This window comes from Octopus sinensis, linkage group LG14 (assembly GCF_006345805.1).
Source record: "Octopus sinensis linkage group LG14, ASM634580v1, whole genome shotgun sequence".
Lineage (NCBI taxonomy): Eukaryota > Metazoa > Mollusca > Cephalopoda > Octopoda > Octopodidae > Octopus > Octopus sinensis.
This window is the reverse complement of record NC_043010.1, coordinates 34,850,263-34,872,450: the sequence shown is the minus strand read 5'-3', so window position 1 is coordinate 34,872,450 and position 22,188 is coordinate 34,850,263. Positions and strand designations below refer to the sequence as shown.

At 35.6% G+C, this 22,188-nt stretch overlaps 1 protein-coding gene across 3 annotated transcripts in view; it reads left to right on the top strand.

The window, feature by feature from the left end:
- The window catches only part of LOC115219087, a 263,042-nt gene that overhangs the window by 149,801 nt on the left and 91,053 nt on the right, over positions 1-22,188 (top strand). For 2 of the 3 annotated variants that reach the window (XM_029789153.2, XM_029789155.2), the window contains exon 1: positions 12,899-13,327. The exons of the other annotated variant lie outside the window; for it this stretch is intronic. In XM_029789153.2, coding sequence (XP_029645013.1) covers positions 13,250-13,327 — 78 coding nt within the window. In that variant the 5' untranslated portion in view covers positions 12,899-13,249. Of the gene's footprint in view, positions 1-12,898; positions 13,328-22,188 lie in introns of those variants that run through there. 3 annotated transcript variants of the gene reach the window in all.

The window sequence follows — 22,188 nt, the reverse complement described above, 5'->3', positions numbered from 1 at the left end:
CTAAATCCTTGAAGGTGGTACCCATTCATGAAATCATTGATAACTTTTTGATCCTTATGTAAATTTTTAAAATATAATTAAAACATATAATTAATAAAAAATTTTCATGATTTAAAAATAATAATTCCCTCATTCTATCGTGTCATTACTGCTTTTTAATAAAAAATATTTCAAGAAATTTAATGAAAATACATAATGAAATTGATTAGGAACAATAAAAATTCAATCATATTGTTATATTGATATAGTCAAAATATTTTATATGAAATATATATTCAATGAATATTAGTTATTGCATCAATATTTGACTGGAAATTAATGAGTTTTAGCCTTACATAAATGCACTTTACCACATTCGGTTCTGTTTTAATTCAGCACCCTTCATACTCAAAATCATTTCAGGTGTTTTTCAACCCCTTGATTAGTCAAATATATTGACCTTTTGGCTTATTCCTGATCTTATTAATGCTACAGATGGTTGTAGAAAAAACATAGCAACTAGAAGTAAGGAATGGAAGGAATATGTTCATACAGCTGTTATTCTTATTAGTAACGAAGTTTCCCTTTCTCTCCATGTGGAAGATATGACATGACATATATTTTAGGTATTTTTGGTGTAGCAAGGGTTCTTAGCATCCAAGGCCAAGGACATTTTTGTTGCCTGACCTTAATATGCACTATAGGCCAGTAGAAATTTTGCACCTCTTCATATTTGTGCATGGAACATCTGTCATTTTGCCTTCCATTTGTTGAGCTTATGTTTACTGTGGAAGGTTTGTGGGTTTGAAGAAAAAGGAAATGAGTATGAAATAACAGATGACTGTTGCAGAGGGTGTTATGTGTTTACATTTGAAGATCCTTGTGGTAAAATATGGTTGGGAAAGGCATAGCAATGAAGATCAGATATCAACCAAGATTATATAAGACTGGAAGGAGTGGTGACATACTGTATTTCAGAGCCATCAAGTCAAAGACAGAAAAGGTATAATATATATGAGCCAATAAAACATTTTCTATATGGTCACTTTCCTGCTAAGAATTGCAGCCAAACCACCCTCAAATCACACCCTATTTTCTTAAAAGAAATGAAGGGCACATTGGACAATGTAGTCAAATGGATATGCAAAAAAGATGGGATGGTTATAGCTGCAACAGCTTTGATCATTGGTATGTTCCATCAAAGCTGGGCTGTAGTTAAAAAGTAACAACTCAGGTCAGCTTAGAAAAATAGACATTATGATGTTGATGAAGATAATAACTGTGTGTGTGTGTGTGTGTGTGTGTGTGTGTGTGTGTGTGTGTGTGTGTGTGTGTGTGTGTCCACATCCTATATACATTTTTTTCACATCTCTCTTTATAATTCTTTTCATACTTTCTGTTATTGTTTACATTTTCGTACCAGTTTCTGTACCACCACCACCACCATCATCATATTAGTGTATTATTTGACTGGTATTTGTGTTAATGTGTGCGTGTGTGTGTGTGTGTGTTTGTATTTGCCATGTTATGTTTCCATGTATACATACACGCATTTCAGTGTACAAGGAAAGAAATAAAAAGAATTCTCAATATGGATATCTGAGCCTGAAACTAAAGTTGCCACACTATAGCTATTCTGAGTTTCCTGTTTTTTTAAATACTTAATGGACATTCTGTTGAACAGGAAACTGAGTAGTAGTGGATCAAATATGTAGCTTCAGCAGATTTCTATGTATGTGTATTTGTGTGTATTTGTGTTTGTTCCCTCTCCACTGCTTGAAACTGTTGTTGGTTTATTTACTTTCCCATAGCTTAGCAGTTCAGCAGAATAAACTGACAGAATACGTAACATGCTTAAAGAAAAAATAAGTACCCAGGTCATTTTGTTTGACTAAACCATTCAGGGCAGTGCCTCAGCATGGACAGAATCCAGTGAATGAAACAAGTATAATAAAAGATGAAAGATAAAACACAAAACATTCTAGTGGGATTTTTTTCTGTTGCTGTGTGTGCCAGATAGTGAGACCCATCAAGCTAATAAAAATAAAAAATAAACACATGATATATAAACTTATAGGCACAGGAGTGGCTGTGTGGTAAGTAGCTTGCTTACCAACCACATGGTTCTGGGTTCAGTTCCACTACATGGCACCTTGGGCAAGTGTCTTTTACTATAACCTCAGGCCAACCAAAGCTTTGTGAGGGGATTTGGTAGACAGAAACTGAAAGAAGCCTGTCGTATATATGTATATTTATGTGTGTGTGTGTTTGTGTGTCTGTGTTTGTCCCCCACCCACCAACATCGCTTGACAACCGATGCTGGTGTGTCTACGTCCCCGTAACTTTAGCAGTTTGGCAAAAGAGGCTGATAGAATAAATACTAGGCTTACAAAGAATAAGTCCTGGGATCGATTTGCTTGACTGAAGGTGGTGCTCCAGCAAGGCCACAATCAAATGATTGAAACAAGTAAGAGAGTAAAAGTGTAAACTGCTTTAGAACAAAACTGATATTCAGTTGGGGGTTTTTTTTTATGTAAATACTCCCTGTGGATATTAGCAAAATCACCTTTGCCACCTGTAATAATATGCAACTAAATCTGTTGGTCTATTAATAATATTAGTTGAATTATGCAAAAGGGAGAGAAATAATTTTCCTTGAAAAATAAAATCTATATTTGTGTGTAATTTTGTAGATGTGTCTGTATAGATCTGTGAGCATGTGGACACATGCACACACACACACTAACCACTAGTCCACATAGGAGGTCACCCATATGTGTGTATGTGTGTTTGTTTTTATGTTCAGTTTTAATAAAAACAATTTTACACTAATCTGATCAGTTATTATATACCTTTAAAGAGAACAAGTTTATCATTCTTAAGTAATAGTGTTGTTGACAGTGAATTTGAAGTTTCAACCAGTTAAGTCATGGCTGGCAGTCCAATGATTGCTCAACTGGCACTCACAGATTTTGGTAGCATACTCTTTGTGTTGAGGCTGTTTATAAAAAGTCAAAATATATAAAATGCATATATACACACATACATACATGCATACATACATACATACACACACATACATACATACATACATACATGCACACATACACACACACATACAAAAGAATCTGTCAATATTGTTTCATAAAACAAATGTTATGTTTAAAAGATAGAATGCTGTTTTCTATACCATGCAGAACATGATGAAAATATAAAAATGGTGAGGTGGAGAGGATATATATAAGTAACACCTAAATATATACCTTTTATAAGAAAACATTTCACTCTATACATAAAAATACAGTCTGTTTATTTTCATTTGTTTTATTAGATCCCTATCCTACCATGTTTGCTATACTGCCAGAAATAGATATTTTTATTAAATCTGTGATTGTCAGTGAAAAATATAGGAAATATGGGCATTTTTTCCATCATATGGCGCTTCATTTTTCTCATTTTACCCACAATGCAATGCAGCATATGCTACTGGTGAGAAAGGCTGCCTTGCAATTTTACAACCTGTTGAACTGCCAATTTAAGATCTGGCTTTAGAATCAGGGATGTTTCTCCATTGAATTACTACCTCCCTTTCCCTTCCTCGCATGCTTGCTGTATGAATAAAACCTAAAGCCAGCAGACTGCTAGCTGCAAGATTGCCTTGCTTTCAGATCCCATCTAAATCAATGGCAGCCATATTTATACTACAGCAATGATGGTGCCCCCTTTTTTTTACTCCTCCTCCTCCTCTTTATACAGCAAATCAATTACAATAGAAATAGGTGTTTTTCTGTCATCTTATCCTTTAAATTCTGTTAAAGTGATGCCTTTTCTACCTCCAAATTTCTTTTATTTTAAAACAATTCATTTTGTTAATGCCTTAATGAAATAACATTAAAAAGTGAACCTAGATAAAACCAACATTAAAACAAGAAAAAAGAAAATTATATTTAAAAAAATGGATTATTTTTATTATGTTATTCTAATGATGAGGGATAGAACCCAAGGCATTTATTGCATATTTCTAGATTGGTTGAAGGAGCAGACTTAAATAAGAATAACTAGCATAAGGTTAATATTGTTAATGTTGAATTTGCTCTATTGTGGGTCAGTATGCATACATACATACATACATAGATATACATATATGTGTGTGGAGGATGTACATGTCAGTACATAATATATAAGATATAATGAGAGCATGTATGATTAGTTTATTTTAACGGTTAGCCTGAAGAAGAGAATCTTACTTAGTCTTGGTTTTTTTTTTTTACCTGACTAAATCATTTGTATGATTCTGTTTGAACTGAGTGACCCTGATTTAATAGACCTATGATCAAAGGTGTTCTAGCCATGGCCGTTACTGCCTAGTGCAAGGTGTTTTTCTTTTTGTAAAGATGTTAGGGTGAAGTTTGATTGTTATTTCTAGCAGTTTGTGTGACTATGTAGAAGCTTCCTCATTGCCTCATACATGTTAAGCTGTATATAGTAGTGTTATGTGTGTACAATTGCATTTGTGCATGTGTGTGTGTGTGTGTATATTTCGTTTTTGGATTTGGTTTGCAAGATTCTTTATATGAGCTCGTGTGTTGAAACATATTCTGTTGTGTCTGGGGAGAGTCATTTTCTTTTTGTGCCTTATAATTTAAAACACTCACCGGTCAAATTTCCACTTCTTTCTTATTTTTATTTTCCTAAAATTTTCATTGTGTCTTCCAACCTTTTCAATAGTCTTGAGTCAAGACTATTGAAAAGGTTGCAAGATGAAACGAAAATTTTAGGAAAATAAAAATAAGAAAGAAGTGGAAATTTTACCAGTGAGTGTATTAGATTATAAGGCCCAGAAAGAAAATGACTCTCCCCAGACAACAGTATATATATATATATATATATATATATATATGTGTGTGTAGGGGGAGAATTCACAAAAAAACAAAAGACGAAGACAGGTGGTGTAGACAATGAACAGATGTATTAGTATAATGCTCAGGAAGTGAAAAAGTCTTTAATATTTCGAGCCTACGCTCTTCCACAGAAAGGAACACAGACACATATATATATTTAGAGAGAAAGCGATGGATAAATATGGTGAACTCTTGTTGTAGATGACAGATGAGGGATCCAATGTATCTTTACTTTGCTCTTGAACTGAGCATTGGTTAGTATGTAAATATCTTGGGTAAATGTCTTCTACTATAGGCTCGGGCCGACTAAATTTGGTAGATGGAAACTGAAAGAAGCCCATTGTGTATATGTGTGTATCTGAGTTTGTCCTCACACCATAGCTTCACAACCGATGCTGGTGTGTTTACATCCCTGTAACTTAGCAGCTCAGCAAAAGACACCAATAGAATAAGTACTAGGCTTACAAAGAATAAGTCCTGGGATTAATTTCTTCAACTAAAGACGCTGCTCCAGCATGGCCAAAGTTAGATGACTAAAACAAATAAAAGAATATATACATATATATATATTTGTGTGTGTGTGCCTACAATATTTGTTGATCATTAGATTATAAACAAGACACCATAGTGTCCATAATCTTTTTTACAAACTGATATATAATAGAAGAGTTGGCACATAATTAATTCAGGGAACTTAATGAGGTTCTTGTCAGATTTATGTTGATGTCGTACTTATAGAAGAGGAGACATGCAGGTGATTTAAGTGAAAATATAGGTTAGAATATATAAGTCCTGAGTTCCAATCTATGATTCTTGTTGTGTTTCCCTGTGTATTCAGATTTTAAACGCTTACTTTCATATGCCATCGTTTGCATAGATATGTTACCCAAGTTTATGCAAGTTCACAAGTCTTTATGAATGAATGTAGGAATTGACTATGTGATCACTCGAATTTCTTGAAAAAGCATCTAAATTTCATTCTTTCTACTTTCTTAAAAAAAGGAAACATACTATGTCAAGAAAAATGTTGTGATGGCCATGACTGGAATGTCTTTAGCTATAAATCTGTTCCATCAGAAATGAACTGGGAGTTAACAACAGTAAGCACTTGAAGTAGACTGACCTCCTATCTAAAGATAGACATGTCACACATCTGCTTAATATTCAGGAATTATAGTTAGGCACTGACAAGACCTTTAGGTGCTTTAGGAAGTTTTTGAAAACATACTTTACATTGTAGATGAAGTGAAATGATACAACTGGGAGTAGAAATCAACTTGCATACTTAGCTTGTCTATAACTGACATTATACTGTATGGTATAACATTCTTCTTTGAAAATAGAAGAATACTTAGTTAAATATCACGTAATCTGGTGGAAGGTTTAGATTTCTTGTGTGTGTGTGAGGTGGCGAGGGCAACATATAGAATTAGAAGTTCAGAGTATGTATGTGTGTATGTATATCTATTTATATCGTTATATATGTATATCTATTTATACAGGTGTGGCCGTGTGGTTAAGAAGTTTGTTTTCCATCCATGTTGCTTTGAGTGTAGTCCTACTATGTGGCACCTTGGGCAGGTGTCTTCTACTACAGTTCCAGGCCAACCAAGCCCTATTAGTGAATTTGGTAGACAAACACTAAAAGAAGCATGTATGTATGTAATGGGGGAGAATTCACAAAAAAAAACAAAAGACAAAGACAGGTGGTGTAGATAACAAACAGATGTATTAGTATAACGCTCGGGAAGTGAAAAAGTCTTTAATGTTTTGAGCCTACGCTCTTCCACAGAAAGAAACAAGGAGAGAAAATAAAGAATGTGTAGTGGCTAGTGATCTATCATGGCAAATGCCAGACAGAAGGGTCACACAGGAGAGCTAGGAAGAAGAGGAGATTATAAAGTATGTCTTGATATTGCATGATAGTTGTGAGTGTCACTGTCATACAAGCAGCATCATTCATTTCCAATATTCTGTGAAAACTTATTTGGCCCTATGGAAGCATTACTTTGCTTGGAGATAAGTGAGGATTGGCAACAGGAAGGGCATCTGACTGCAGAGAGTTCACCTCAATAAGTTTCACATTTGACCCATGCATGCATGGAAATGTGGACATTAAAATGATGAGGATGACGATGATGACAGTGTGTGGTTAAGAAGTACTTTGCAACCTCATAGTTTCCACATGTGTGTGTGTGTGTTCCTATGTCTGTGTTTATTTACATTAGATTCAAAATCAGTATTGTTGATGTTGATGCTGTGTCCCTTTCTTGTCCTGTAACTTAGCAGTTTGTCAAAAAGATTAATAAATAAGTTTGAAACTGAAGTAAGTACTGTTATTCATATGATCAACTAAAACCTTTAAAAGCATGCCTCAGCCTCAGAACAGTTGCTGTCCAATGGCTGAAACCAGTAAAAAAATACAAGAATCTCTCTGTCTGCCTTTCTGTAGATGATTCTTAGTTCAAATCTTATTGGAGTCAACTTTATCTTTTATTTTTTTAGAGGTCATTAAATTAAGTACTAGTTCTATACTGGGATTTATTAAATCCATTATACTCTTGACTTCAAATGTGCCAATACTGGATGCTAGAAACCATTATAAGTTGACACTCATTGACATACAGCACCAGAAGGAATGGATTATACTGGTGTTATAAACTATAAGAAATTTAATTTATCTTCTATACTTATGAATGCTTTCTCTATATTCTCCCTGCCACTTAATTTAATTTACTGCCTAATATTTCAAATACTGATAACATCAAGTCAACCTCAATGTAACCTAAATTCTGTTTTGTGCTTTCTGTCAATATTTTTGTTAATGGTTTACATCAGTGTTTCTCAATCATTGTTTACATATGGACCCATTTGATTCCTAATTTACTCTGCTGGACTCTCATATCCATTCAATGTTTTAAAAACAATCATATTATATTTTTAGTATCATATATTATTAGGAATTGTATAAATAAAAAACCGATAAAATATTTTGTGCATTGTAGAAGTATAAGTAATATATTGCACATAAATTTTAACAACCCCCAAAGGTCATATGAACTCTGATTGAGAACCAGTGGCTTAAAGAGAGGAGAAAGGTCAGTACCCATAACCTTTTTACAGACCTGTAAGACTTGTAAGAGGAAGTTATCTTCAGATTAGCGATGCAAACCTATTACTTGCAATAGTGTGCACATTAGTAAAGGCACCCGAGGGCCAGAAGCTGGTGTCAAATTGGGTGATGGATTAAGAGTACCACCCAAGAAAAGGATCACTGATGAACGTCTGTGCAGTGTTTCTCAAATTTCACTCAGAAGGCTTTGGCTGAGCTCTTTGTCCTTCCCAGAGCTATGGTGGAAGACACCCAGGATGCTGCACACTGAAAATGAACTAGAAATTAAGCATCATGAAATGAACTTCTTCCCCACTCAGCCATTCCTGTACCCTGAATTTACATGGCATAACAGCACTCCTAGTGGTTACAGACTGTGAAAATGGGAATTAAGTTACAAGTGGGATTTTCTTTTTGGAACAGTGAATCTTGAAGCAGATGCAGCCTTTAACTTCTTCGATCCAAAGGGTTTTTCTTTTCCAACCCATTATTTACAAGCTATTATTTTTAGCTTCATCTACTCCAAGATTCACCATTCCAAAAACGAATTATTTCACTTTTTCAATGTTTCCAAATCCTTATGATGTCATCAATAATAATTTTTCTTGCAGTCAGAAATTCAGAGGGTGGTGTGTTTTGATTAAACTGAGTCCAGTACTTTTGACTATTACTATATTATAACAGATCCTGGAAGGATGAAAGATAAAGTTGACCTTAGTCGGATTTGAGCCCAGAGTAATGAGCCAGAACAAAAATCACAACACATTTTGTCTAATATAATAACAATACTAATAATGATAAATTTAAAAAATTTTATCAATTTTTTTTACATTGGTATGAAGCTACATGTTTATAGAAGTAGGATATATTCTAGAGAATTGACCCCAGTACTTAACTCTGTGCACCAACGAAGTTATTAAGGACAAACCTGCGAAATAAACGCAGTTCCTTTACTCAGTCACAAGTGCACTTGGCAATTTAGTTTAGCAGTTTAGGATGGAAAACAATGTTGGCATAGTGAGATTTAAACTCAGAGTATAACCAAATAATAGCACAAGACATATAATCCTCCATGTTGTTTCAACCAACACAAGGCATTTAATCCTCTATGTGGTTTCTTCCATCATGTGACATTTAATCTCCCATGTGGTTTCAACTAATACAAGACATTTAGTACCCATGTGATTTCAGCCAAGACACTACAATTGTGATAATGTCACAAATTTATAAAAAAAGGTGGCAGGAAACACAGTCAACTAAATAGGCCTCAGTACTTAATCAGTACGTATTTATTGACACACCCAAGTGGTGAAATACAAAGTTGACCTTGGACATTCGAAAACACAATGTGTGTGTTTTCTACACATTGTGTAGAAAATACAATGTGTGTTTTTACAATTGAGAAAGAAAATCATCATCATCATCATCGTTTAACATCTGCTTTCCATGCTGGCATGGGTTGGACGGTTTGAGTGAGGACTGGCAAATGGCAAGCCAGGAGGATGACCAGCAAAGTTAGCCTCAGCAGAATTTGAACTCAGAACGTAAAGACAGATGAAATGCCCTAAAGCATTTTGTCTGGTGTGCTAATGATTCTACCAGCTTGCCACTTTTAATAATAATAATAAGAGTTTCAAATTTTGGCACAAGGCCAGCAATTTTGGGTGAGGGGAGAAATTAATTATATCAAACTCAGTATTCAACTGGTACTTATTTTATCAACCTCCGAAAGGATAAAAGCAAAGTTGACCTCGGTGGAATTTGAATTCAGAATGTAAAGACAGACACGAACTGCAGCTAAGCATTTTGCCTAGCGTACAAACACTTCTGCCATCTTGCTGCTTTAATAATAACAACAACAACAATAATAATCATTTCTACTAAAGGCACAAGGCCTAAAATTTTGAGGGAGGGGACTAGTTGATTACATCGACCCCCAGTGTTTCACTGGTACATAATCTATTGACCCTGGAAGGATGAAAGGCAAAGTTGATTCTGGCTACATTTGAACTCGGATGAAATATTGCTTACCATTTTGCCTGGTGTGCTACTGTTTCTGCCAGCTCACCACATTTATAAAATTATAATAAATGCACTGATGCAGTACCAGGCAGTGGCTCTCATGGCTTCTGGTTTTGACTGATTGGAAGTGTTATCATGTACATTGTTTTGTCTTGGTATAAAAATGGGCTACAGCAAATATTCTGCTGAATACCACAAATTTGCTTGTCAGTTGTTTGACCTTAACCAGTTGAGCATGTCCCTTAGTGACTGACGATATGTGCATCTCTGATCACGAGCAGAAGTAGTGGGGGAGCATCATAGCCATGTGTTGAGAGGAATTCTTTGAGGTTTGGATAATTCACCTCTGGAAGCATGGGTGTTTTGTTCAACATCCTTAAACAATCCTTATTCAGGGACCTGTTGAGTGGGATGGGCTACTCAACCTGATAAAAATTCTAACTGGGTGCCACCTGCAAGGTCATGGGCTGTTTATATTGATATGAGATCACCGTGTCACACATATACAGTTGTGCTGCATGTGCCTGATGACCCCTTATCAAATGGGTAGGCTTGATGGGTATACTGAGTTTCGTATATTTTACCCCAGTATCAATGCTCTCTCACTCAATAATAATAATAATAATAATAATAATAATTAATAATAGTTCTTTATAATTTTGTGGCACAAGGCCAGTAATTTTAGAACAAGGGGATTAGTCAATTACGTCAGCCCCTGTGCTCAACTAGTATTTATTTTATCAGTCCTGAAAGGACAAACAGCAAAGTTGACCTCAATGGCATCTGAACTCTGAAGGTAAAGAACCCGGAAGAAATGCTGAAAAGCATTTTGTTTGGCACGGTTAACAATTGTCTTCTTTCAAGATCAGAAATTTTGTGGGGTTGAGATGGAAACAGTCACATCATCTCCAGTACATGCTTGATTTTATTAATTCATCAACCTAGAAGAAGGAAAAGGAAAGACTAGCCAAATAAATTTGGACTCCAAATCATAAATAGGTTTTAAACACCTGTGATAGTTTTTATTCCTCTCCCCTCTCCTCTCGTCCTTCTTTCCACACTTCACATTAGTTTGGATCCATTACCCTGAGTGACATTTCAGTTAACATCAACCGACCAGTTTCCTTTCACTGGAGGTGGGTGGGGGGAGAGAGGAAAATGAGGGTTGGGTGGGGTGGAGCAGCAGTGCCAGAAAGATCCTTATTTCCTCGTAAAAGGTGGCAAAATTTCAGTACACACACACACACACACAAACATACATAAAGGGTATATATACATGACTGTGAGTGTATATGTTTGTATATACATATACCCTTTTACTCTTTTACTTGTTTCAGTCATTTGACTGCGGCCATGCTGGAGTACTACCTTTAATCGAGCAACTCGACCCCGGGACTTATTCTTTTGTAAGCCCAGTACTTATTCTATCGGTCTCTTTTGCCGAACCGCTAAGTAATGGGGACATAAACACACCAGCATCGGTTGTCAAGCAATGCTAGGGGGACAAACACAGACACACAAACACACACACACGCATATATATATATATATATATATATATATATACGACAGGCTTCTTTCAGTTTCCGTCTACCAAATCCACTCACAAGGCTTTGGTCGGCCCGAGTCTATAGTAGAAGACACTTGCCCAAGGTGCCACGCAATGGGACTGAACCCAGAACCATGTGGTTGGTATATGTATATTTTGTGCCACTTATACATTAATCTTATGTCTTTTAGAAATGTAAAATTATGAAATCACTTCCCTTACACTTCCCATATGTAAATCCTGGTGCTTTAATTTTCTGAGACTGTTTCCACTGATGATTGCGATGTGTGTGTGTGTGTGTGTGTGTGTGTGAGTGAGCTCAAGAATGGGTGAGGAAAATTACGTATATAAAAATAGAGAACATGATGATGGTGATTATGATAGTGATGCCAACGGGAGTGGTGAAGGCGAGAGTAATTAGTGGCAGTGAAAAAATTACTTTATTATTATGATAATGATGTTGGCGGTGGTAGTGCTTGTGGTGGTGGTGCTGCTGGGGGTGGGCGGGTGGTATATATTTTTAGTGTTGGTATTGGTATCAGTGGTGGCGGCCATGGTGGAGGTTATGGGAATTGAAATTTTTATGTATTTCTTTGTTTTTGTTTATTTTTTTTTGTCTGTAACAGTGTGGGAACAAACATCAGGTCGTGTATATTTGTGTGTGTGTGTGTGTATGTATGCTTGTATGTATGTGTGAGAATTAGAATTCCCCCCCTTCAGCTCCCCACCCCACCCGCGAAAAAGTCCTGCCACGACCACCACCACAACTTACACTTATCCGTCTTCCACTCAATTCCCCCCCACCCAGCCCCGCATACACGCACACGCTTCGCTCCATCTCCTGGTATTCTCCCGACCGGGCCCCTTACCTTCTCCCTACCCCATATCCCCACCCTTCAGTCAATGACTTTCCGTTGCCCAACGTTGCAGTCCAGTGCTATTCGTGTTTATAGAGTTCTTGCTGAGGCACGCCGCCTCTGCTAACTACCACCACTACGACTACTACAGCTATCTCTTACACTTGCTGCTGCTACTACTACTACCACTGCCATTGTTGCTGCTATTCCACTGCTGTTGCTGTTACCATTACCAGTTGCCTAGCACCACCGTCACCACCCCTTCCCCCTCCCCACCGTTGCTGCTGCTGCCACTGCCGCCACTTCCTTTTCTGACCTAGTTCTAACCATTTATGAAACGGTGCTGTCTGTCTATGTGAATATATATATACACACACACACACATATATATGTGTGTATATGTTATATTTAGCTGTGTGCGTGAGAAATGCGTTTGTATGATACATCGTACAAACACACGCACACATACGTATGTAGCTAACAAGTCTCAGAGTTGCTTCTACTTGACGTTTCTGAGGCACCTTATCATCTGAGAAACACACACATACACACACAGTTATACATATCTTTATACGTCACGCAGCTAAACGATAGTGGTACTCGATCGATCTAACTATCGTTCTATCTAGTCAGTTGTTCTCAACTAGTTTATTCGTCGGCGTCATCATCATTCCATGTTCTATTGAAATATGGATGGAATTAAGTAATTCGAAGTGATTTTTTTTTCTCTGTTTGTTAGTTGTGGCCGTCGTCGAGGCCTCGTCGTTATCATTAATTTTTAATTTTGTCGCCTGTCAATGTATGTGTCTAGTAAGACACAACTGTACAAATGGGGATTGTATTCATAACCCACGAAGATGTGAAGTCTGTCTCAAGACAGACACCATGGAGGCTACTGGCTGGTGATGTAAGTTTTCCTTCCGTTTTTGTTTTTGCTTCCATATTCTTGCATTTAACTTTTCATCTCTCACTCTTTATTCACCTAATCTTTATATTTATATATCCTAATGTATCTGAGTGTGTGTGTGTTCATTTATAAATACGTATGTTACGGCCTAGTATGCCCATAGCCCAGCAGATGAAACCAATAAAAGAATATATGAAGAAAATTATATATATATATATCTATGTGTGTATATATTATATATATATATATATATATATATATATATATATAAAACTAGAGAATGAGTGAGAGAGTGGGACACGTGTATGTGTGTGTGTTTAGGTTCTCATTGAATCAAATCTGCAATCAATAATGGTTCCTTGTTGGACCCTTTCTCATTCAGTTGAATTCTTTAGGGCTCTTAAAAAAAGGCATAAGCATCTTAGTTTCACATATTCCCTTTACAAATCATAGGTTTCAGGAATTCTTTGTACAAGAAGCCATTATCATAAATTCCAAAATACACATCATAATCATCTTCATCATCATCACTAACCTCATCATCATCATTACTACCATCATTGTCATCTTCATCACTATCACCATCATCCTCATCTTTATCATTATTATTATTATATATTAAAATTCCACCATAGTCAACTTTGCCTTTAACCCTTTTGCGGTAGATAAATTAAGTACCAGTGAAACACTGGGGTCGATGTGATTGACTTATCCCCTCCCCTAAAATGGCTGCCCTTGTGGTAAAATTTGAAACCATTATTATTATTATCATTATTATTATTATTATTATTAAGAAAATTCACAGCTATAGGGCATTGTACTCAATATTTTATCGTGTTTAGCTCCATGCTTCAGGGCTCCGAGTTCAAATCACACTAAGGTCATTTTGGCTCTTTCATCTGTTAGATGTCGATGATGTAAGAACCAGCTATTCGCTGGTCTAATTCAAATTACAATACCTACAAATTTTAGAAACCACTTTCATCCCTTCTGAGGCTGGCCAAATTGAATACCAGTCATATTATGGGATCAAGTGACTTACCTTCACTGTCTCCCCACATTTTAGGCTTTGTGCTCACAATAGAATCCATGATTATTATTATTATTATTATTGGTAGCCGCAGAGCAGTGGATTGGCAGAATGGTTAGAATACCATACAAATATCTTCCTTTATTTGTTCTGGGCCTTTACATTCTGAGTTCAAATCCTGCTGAGGTCAACTTTGTTTTTCATCTTTCAAGGGTTAGTAAAATAAAATACCAGTCAAGTGCTGGAGTCAATTTAATCACCCCTCTGTCCCCTAATCTGAGGTCTTGTGCCTTTTTTAGAAATAATTATTATTATTACTAAGATATTATTATTTTTGGTTTGGCTCAGGTTTGGTCTTATTCCTGGTAGGATTTGCTTGGGTTGTGGGTTACTACCTGTAACCTTAGGTATCCACAAGTTTTCAGCCATCTTTCAAATTATTATTGTTGGTGTTATAGTTGAAAATATAGTAGGGAACTAGATGTCTCAGCAGTATGTTATGCTTTTTTTTACATCCCAAGATGTTTCAAGTTCAAATTCTAACATTGTCCTTTTTTTTTATTTTTCTCCTTCTGGGTCCATTAAAACAACTACCAGTCAAACAGACATGTTTTATTCAATAGACAGCACATCTCCACCACCTTTCTGAAAGATTTGTGATTTTTTTTGTGCCGAAGTTGGAAATACCTATTAATAATTTTGTGTGATCTTTCATCATTAGTTAACAGAGAGAGAGAGAGAGAGAGAGAGAAAACGAGTGAGTGAGCAAAACTGAAGTCTTTTACGCAATAATATGAAAATTTTTTAGTGAGACTATTTTTCAGCGTTTTTATTCTATCTTCTACTATTTGGAATATTCCATGGAAGATAAACATAGAAATTCTAGGACTGTTTTCTAAACCCTATTCAAGGGATTTCCCTATTTATTATCATCATTTTTCTATGGGAGTGAGAAAGGTTTATCACATCTTGTGTTCATGCATGTCTATTGTCCAATAATGTATTTCATTGTTCTATTTTTGTTGCCCTTGGGCAAATACAGGAATCCCCTTATTGTTATTACATTCATACAGTTGTTAGTCATGATGTCGTTTATCCTTCCAAGGGGAAAAATGGAAGGATTGGAGGGTTTTGATAGAATAAACCTCTATGAGGGACTGAAATTGACTGAACCAGCTATACCCATTCCTCACAAAATGTGTCTGTGTAATTAATCATCATCATGAACATTATTCTGTTGATGTGGACTTTCCTTTTCATCCTTTCGGGATTGATGAAATAAGTACCAGTTGAATACTGGGGTTGGTGTAATTAACTAGTCCCCGTCCCCACCAAATTTCAGGCTTTGTGTTTATAATAGAAAGGATTGTTGTTGTTGTTATAATAAAGAATAGTAGTTCGGCAGAATCGTTAGAGCATCAAAGAAAATGCTTTACAACATTTATCCTGGCATTTCACACTCCGAGTTCAGACCTGCTGAGGTCAGTTTGCTTTTCACCCTTTCAGAATTGATAAAATAAAGTACCAGTCAAGTACTGGTACTGATGGTATTGACTAACCCTCTCCCATTAAAATTGCTGGCTTGGAGCCAAAATTTGAAACCATTATTATTATTATTATTATTATTATTATGATGATGATGATGATGATGATGATTATTATTATTAAGGTGGTGATCTGGCAGAATCGTTAGCACATCGGACAAAATGCTTAGCAGTATTTCATCTGCCACTTTGTCTAAGTTCAAATTCTGCTGAGGTCGACTTTGCCTTTCATCCTTTCGGAGTCGATAAATCAAGTACCAGTTACGCACTGGGGTCATTGTAATCAACTTAATCCCCTCCCCCTAATTTGAGGCCTTGTGCTTCCAGCAGAAAGAATTATCATCATCATCATCATTATTATTATTATTATTATACTTTTCTTTCTTATATCAAAATAAGTTAGGTATATTTAAGACTTTTAGTATTAACAAAAGTAATGTGAAAATGCCCTAACAATATTTACAGATCTTAGTATTACTTTTCTCTTTAATGTATTTATACTTATCCTTATATGCTGCATTCCTATACTCAGCATAAGATCCCCCACCTTGGCCCCTCAATTTAAAAAGCACTAGTGAAGGTGCCACATACAAAGCACTGGTGCCACTTAAAAAGCCCAGTACACTGTAAGGTGGTTGGCATTAGGAAGGGCATCTAACTGTAGAAATCAAGTCAAAACAAGCTATAGAACCTGATGTTGCTCGTGGCCTTGCCAGCTCTTGGTGAGCTGTCCAACCCATGCCATAATAGAAAATGAACGTTAAATGATGCTGATGAGCACTTAAGGGATTTATGATCTTAGCTCTGAGGTGAAATTCTATTTGGATCAACTTAGTCCTTTATTGATCAAGGAGCTAGTGAAACTGAAAGGAATGCTAGTAATATTGTTATAGTTCAATCAACCATACCATCTTCTATATAAATGTTTTGTGTTGTACCAAGAACATTGGAAAAGGCTTTATGGTATTTATTCTACCAATTTACATTCTGAATTTAAATCACCTGTGCTTTTTATCTCTCCAGGTTTGGTAAAATACAGTACCAGTCACATACTGGAGGTCAATGGTATTGATTTTCCCCATAATTCAAAACTACTGGCCTTGTGCCTAAATTTGAAATTATTACTATTATTATTATTATTATTATTATTATTATTATTATGGCAGCAAGCTGGCAAAATGCTTAGCAGCATTTTGTCCATCTTTATGTTCTGAAGTTCAAATTTTACTTGAGTCAACTTTACCTTTCATCCTTTCAGGGTTGATAAAATATATACCTGTTGATCACTGGAGTTGATGTAAATGACTTATCCCATACCCCAAAATTGCTGGCCTTGTGCCAAAATTTGAAACCATTATTATTCTGCAGAGGTTAAGTTTGCCTTTCATCCTGTTGGGGGTCGATGAAATAAATACCAGTTATGCACTGGGGTCAATGTAATCGACTGGTCCCCTCCCCAAATTTTCTAGCGTTGTGCCTATAGTAGAAAAGATTATTATCATTATTATTATTATTAATAAGGCGGCAAGATGGCAGAATTGTTAGCATGCCGGGTAAAATGCTTAACAATATTTCGTCTGTCTTCACATTCTGAGTTCAAATTCTGCCGAGGTCGACTTTGATTTCATCCTTTTAGGGTTGATAAATTCAGTACTAGTTATGCACTGGGGTCAATGTAATTAACTGGTCCCCACCCCCAAAATTTCAGGCCTTGTGCCAGTAGTAGAAAGGATTATTATTGTTGTTGTTGTGATAGATTGGCAGAATCTTTGGCGTACTGATCAAAATGCCTTGTGGTATTTCTTTCAGCTCTTTAAGTTCTGAGTTCAAATCTCACTAAGGCCAGCTTTACCTTTCATCCCTACAGGGTTGCTGAAATAAAGTATCGCTTAAGTCTTGAAATGATGAAATCAGTTAAGACTTCCTCACAAATTTCTGGTCTTGTTCTTAAATTAGAAACATTATTATATAGAATGGTGGAATTGGAGAAATTGGAGAAACATTGGGCTTTTAAATGTTTTACAGTATTCAGTAACCCTTGCCTCACTCCCACTCTGTATTTCAATCATGCTAGTTTCAAGTTAGGCCTTTTATCTCTCATATCAGCCAATGTTAAATGAAATGTCATGTTAAGCCAATGGATAGAGAAGTGAATAAGATACTTGGCAGTATTTATTTAAAACTCTTTACAGACTAAATTGATATCCTGCCTGGATTTACTTTACTTTTCCACTTTCCAGGGATTGATAAAATAATATTGCTACTTACAACATCACCACTGCCATCAACACTGCTTAAACCTGCTGTTAACATTATCAAAATTCAGTAACATGACAAATCCCCAGCTGGGGATTTGAACTGCTGACCTATGAGCTGATAGTCCAATGCCTTATCCACTGAGCCAATTCATTTCTATAACTGAACTACAGGAGCAAGACAGTCTCTTAACAAATTGAAAGAAGCTATCCTATATAATTTGTCTGTAAATCATGAGATATAAAGTATCTCCTGACATATTATAAGCAGGTTGACTTTAAATCCATATATGGTACTCAATAATTGTGGAGTTAAACTGCTGGAGTGCTTAACCAAATAGTCATAAGGTCTTACATTATCATGGTACTAGGAGCCATGGTACAGATATATGTACAGGACAAGGATGCAATCAGTGAATCATTTAAAAGCAAGTTATTGATATTTCTTCATCATTCATCGTTTGGGAAAGGGTTAGGGAGCTATTTAAGGATTTATAGTTAGAAGAGTTTTAGCTCCCAACACTCCCCAACCTCTGGCTTACATATCTACTGTCTCATTCCGCTTTTTCTACCCCTACTACTGTGATACCTGCTCCTCAAATCTGGCTCATTTTGTGCACTACTGATTCATTTACCTCTCGATTTAAAACCTATATTGTGTTTACTACCCCTAGACTCTACCCTAACCACTATACTCTGTTCTTTGTTCTCCAAAACATCAACCTTTGCACTCCTTTCCTGCCATTGCTTTTCTTAAAGCTGTCAGCTTGTAACTATTCAAAAACATTGACCACGTCTAAATCATTGGTTTCAGAGATCTGTAAAGGTTATGGACAAAACCACTTCCATCAAACCAATAAAAAAAGCAGAACTAAAACTTTTATCAATGAAATGAAACCTTACAAGTTTACTGTTTCAATACACCTTTATATTTTATGTCCTGCATTAGTTTTTATAGTATAGCAGCACAATACAAGGACTGTGATATGAAAGTGCAGACCATTGTGACTATTGTGTTAGGTCCTCTAAACAAAACACAAATGTATAATTCTAAGGTTAGTCACAAGAATTGGTTGATGATATAACCTTTTAGACAGGGCTTCATTTTTCTCTCTGGCAATGTATCCTTTTTAAAAATATTGATTCACATTCTTCTTTTAGCACATCAACATAGATTTCTAAAACCATTAAGGGGGTTTCTATACAGATGCTTAACAAGCCAGAAATAGCACTTAAATTTTTCTCAGATCACACCCAACCATCTTAAAAAAAGGAAACAACACATTGGTGTAATCCTAGATACAGGACTGTTACAACTGGAATACCTAGAGTCACAGGTCTGTGCAGTCAGGAATCAGAACAGATCTGGAGGTCAACAACATTGCAATAGTAACATGCACCTCTTCTGTTTAATTTCCACTTAATTCTGGTTGCCCTAGATATGTGTTTAGCAGTAGGAAAAGACAGCCATATCTGTGAAAACAACTACTTCAGCAATAGGCAAGCTAATGTTTTCATGATGTCTTAGATAAATAGATATAAAACAATATATAAAAAACAAAAGCAGACAAGCAAAGTTCTAATTGTTGCTACTGTAAAGTAAAATTGTATGTTGATTTAGTTTGAAGCAGTGGTTAATGTTGTTGATCCTCAAGTCAGCTCTGATCCAGCAGACCTATGATGTTCCAGATTTTTCTTAGTGTGCTTTTTTTTTGTATGAGACAGGAAGGTGGATTTGAGAGATATTTGGCTGTTACTTTTAGCACAAAAAGTGACTACATAGCTGATCCCTTACTGGATTCTGTGAGAGGTTATTGGTGTTGGTATTGAATAGCTTTAGGCTAATATGTTTAAGCAGGCTTATGTCAAGGATGCAGTCACTGGATCATTTAGAAACCAGATATTGCTGTGTCTTTCATCATTTGGGAAATGACAAAGAGTTATTTAAGGAGAGATTTGGCTGTTAAACTGAGAAGGTTCTGTAACTATAGACAAGTTTTTTTGTTTTTTTTGCTGGTTTAAAGGGTTTATAGGGTTTCATATTACAAGCAGTTGGGAGTTTGTTTTGGGAGATTTAGCTGCTAGATTGAGCAGATCAAGTGACTTTCTAGAAGCTCCTTCATTACCTCTGACGATCCCATTAAAATATATATCCATGTATGTGTATACACATGTAGACAGTCAAAACTTTTCTGAGGAAGATTTTACAGCTATATAAAGTAACAAAATGACTATATTTAAACTCATTCACTAAATTTTGTGGTTCCCATTTTAAAAAAAAATGTAGTGAAATTGTTGGAAGGGATTTAGCTAGTACAATGATCATGGTAAGTGAATATATATAGAAACTCCCTCCTTTAGAAATTTAGTACCCATTTTACTTTTTTTTCTTACCTTTTTCTTTTTTTCTTTGCTTACTTTTCCTGTATTTGAATACCTTACTTTTGGAAGAATTTCATTCTTCAAGACCACCAAAATCGATTTGGTATATGGTTGCTAACTCTCAAAACAATAAAAGAAAGCCTGTTATTAATTAACTGAATATCGAGAGCTTTTTAGATACTTAATGAATCTCAGTGCTTTTAGTACTTATTTTTAATCTGAATACTTGTTCTTCATTTATGTGTTTGTTTATGGGTATAAGTAAGATGGAGGGAATCCATCATCCACAGCTATATTCAGCCAAACGTACCATCAGATATGTAATATATTTTATTTCAAATAATTTGTGTTATCTACCTATCTTGTCTACTTACACACACTCACACTCGTGTGTGTGTGTGTGTGTGTGTTTGTTTGAAAAGCCTGTTTTGGCAAATGTGGTAGATTTTATTTATCCATTCAAGGCTGATGATTTAGTCTGTTGCTATTCTGAGTTTCCTAGGGATGCATTTGTTCAGGCATTTTATTGCTTCAACAAATGCAAACATGAAAAACTCTAAGTAACAATCATCAACTTTGAATGAATGAATGAACATATACATACAAACAGTTCTCTCTATTTATTTGCATATCATTGTTTTATATATATATTTATGAATATAAATCATTGTCTTATGCCCATGTTCCTTGCTGGCATGGATCAGATAGGTTGCCACAGTTTGTGTCAGTTCTTATTGAGAGTTAGTATTTTCTTGAATTGGTCAGAGGATCACATCTCATATATTTCATTTTAACCTGATTTCCACTGTTGAATGCCCTTCACAAACTGCTCCACAAGGCATACTGAATGCAGTTTATCATGGCACCAGCACCAGTGAAGTTGCTATGTCTTTGACAAGATTATAAAATTCTCTCAACACCTTACATTGTGTTCAAGGTACATTTTATTGTGGCAACACACATACATATAATAAATGTTTTCTTCAGTCTACAGTGAAGGTGCTTAACCCTCAAATATCCCAATCCACTTGGCTATAAACAGCACTGATTGGCAAGATGTTTGTTGTTAAATCAACAGTGTTGAGAATTCAAACCTCTCTGAACTCATCATCACACCACTGTATCCAAACTTTAGTCCTGATAATGTGTGTTTATGTCTGTACATGCAACAGCATATTCCTTTCAAATGCCTTATAGTGTTTAGTTACAGTTCTTTACTTTCTGAGTTCAAATCCCACCAGTATCTACTTTGCCTTTCCTCTTTCTGAATTCATTAAAATAAGTACCAGTGAAGTATAGACTGGGTGGTTTGATGTAATCGATTATGCCTCCCCTTCTGCCAAAAGTGAGACATTGTGCCTATATTAGGAATCCTTATTATTTATTTTGTTATTTAAGTGGTTTTCTTCTTGCTTAAACCATTAGTTTTCATTGAGAAAAGAATGAATGCCACACAATCTCATGTCTTTCTCCAATATATTTTAAGTCTTTAGCAGAGTCTTGCCAAATATGTTCTCATAGATGAGAAGTATCATTTTTTGCTTGTCTTTATAGTATTTGTTTTGTTTTTTTTTCGTTAGTTACAAATATATAACTTAGAAATGCAATAGAAAGACACCAGTTTAGTGCTGGGGTCACTGTAACCACCTC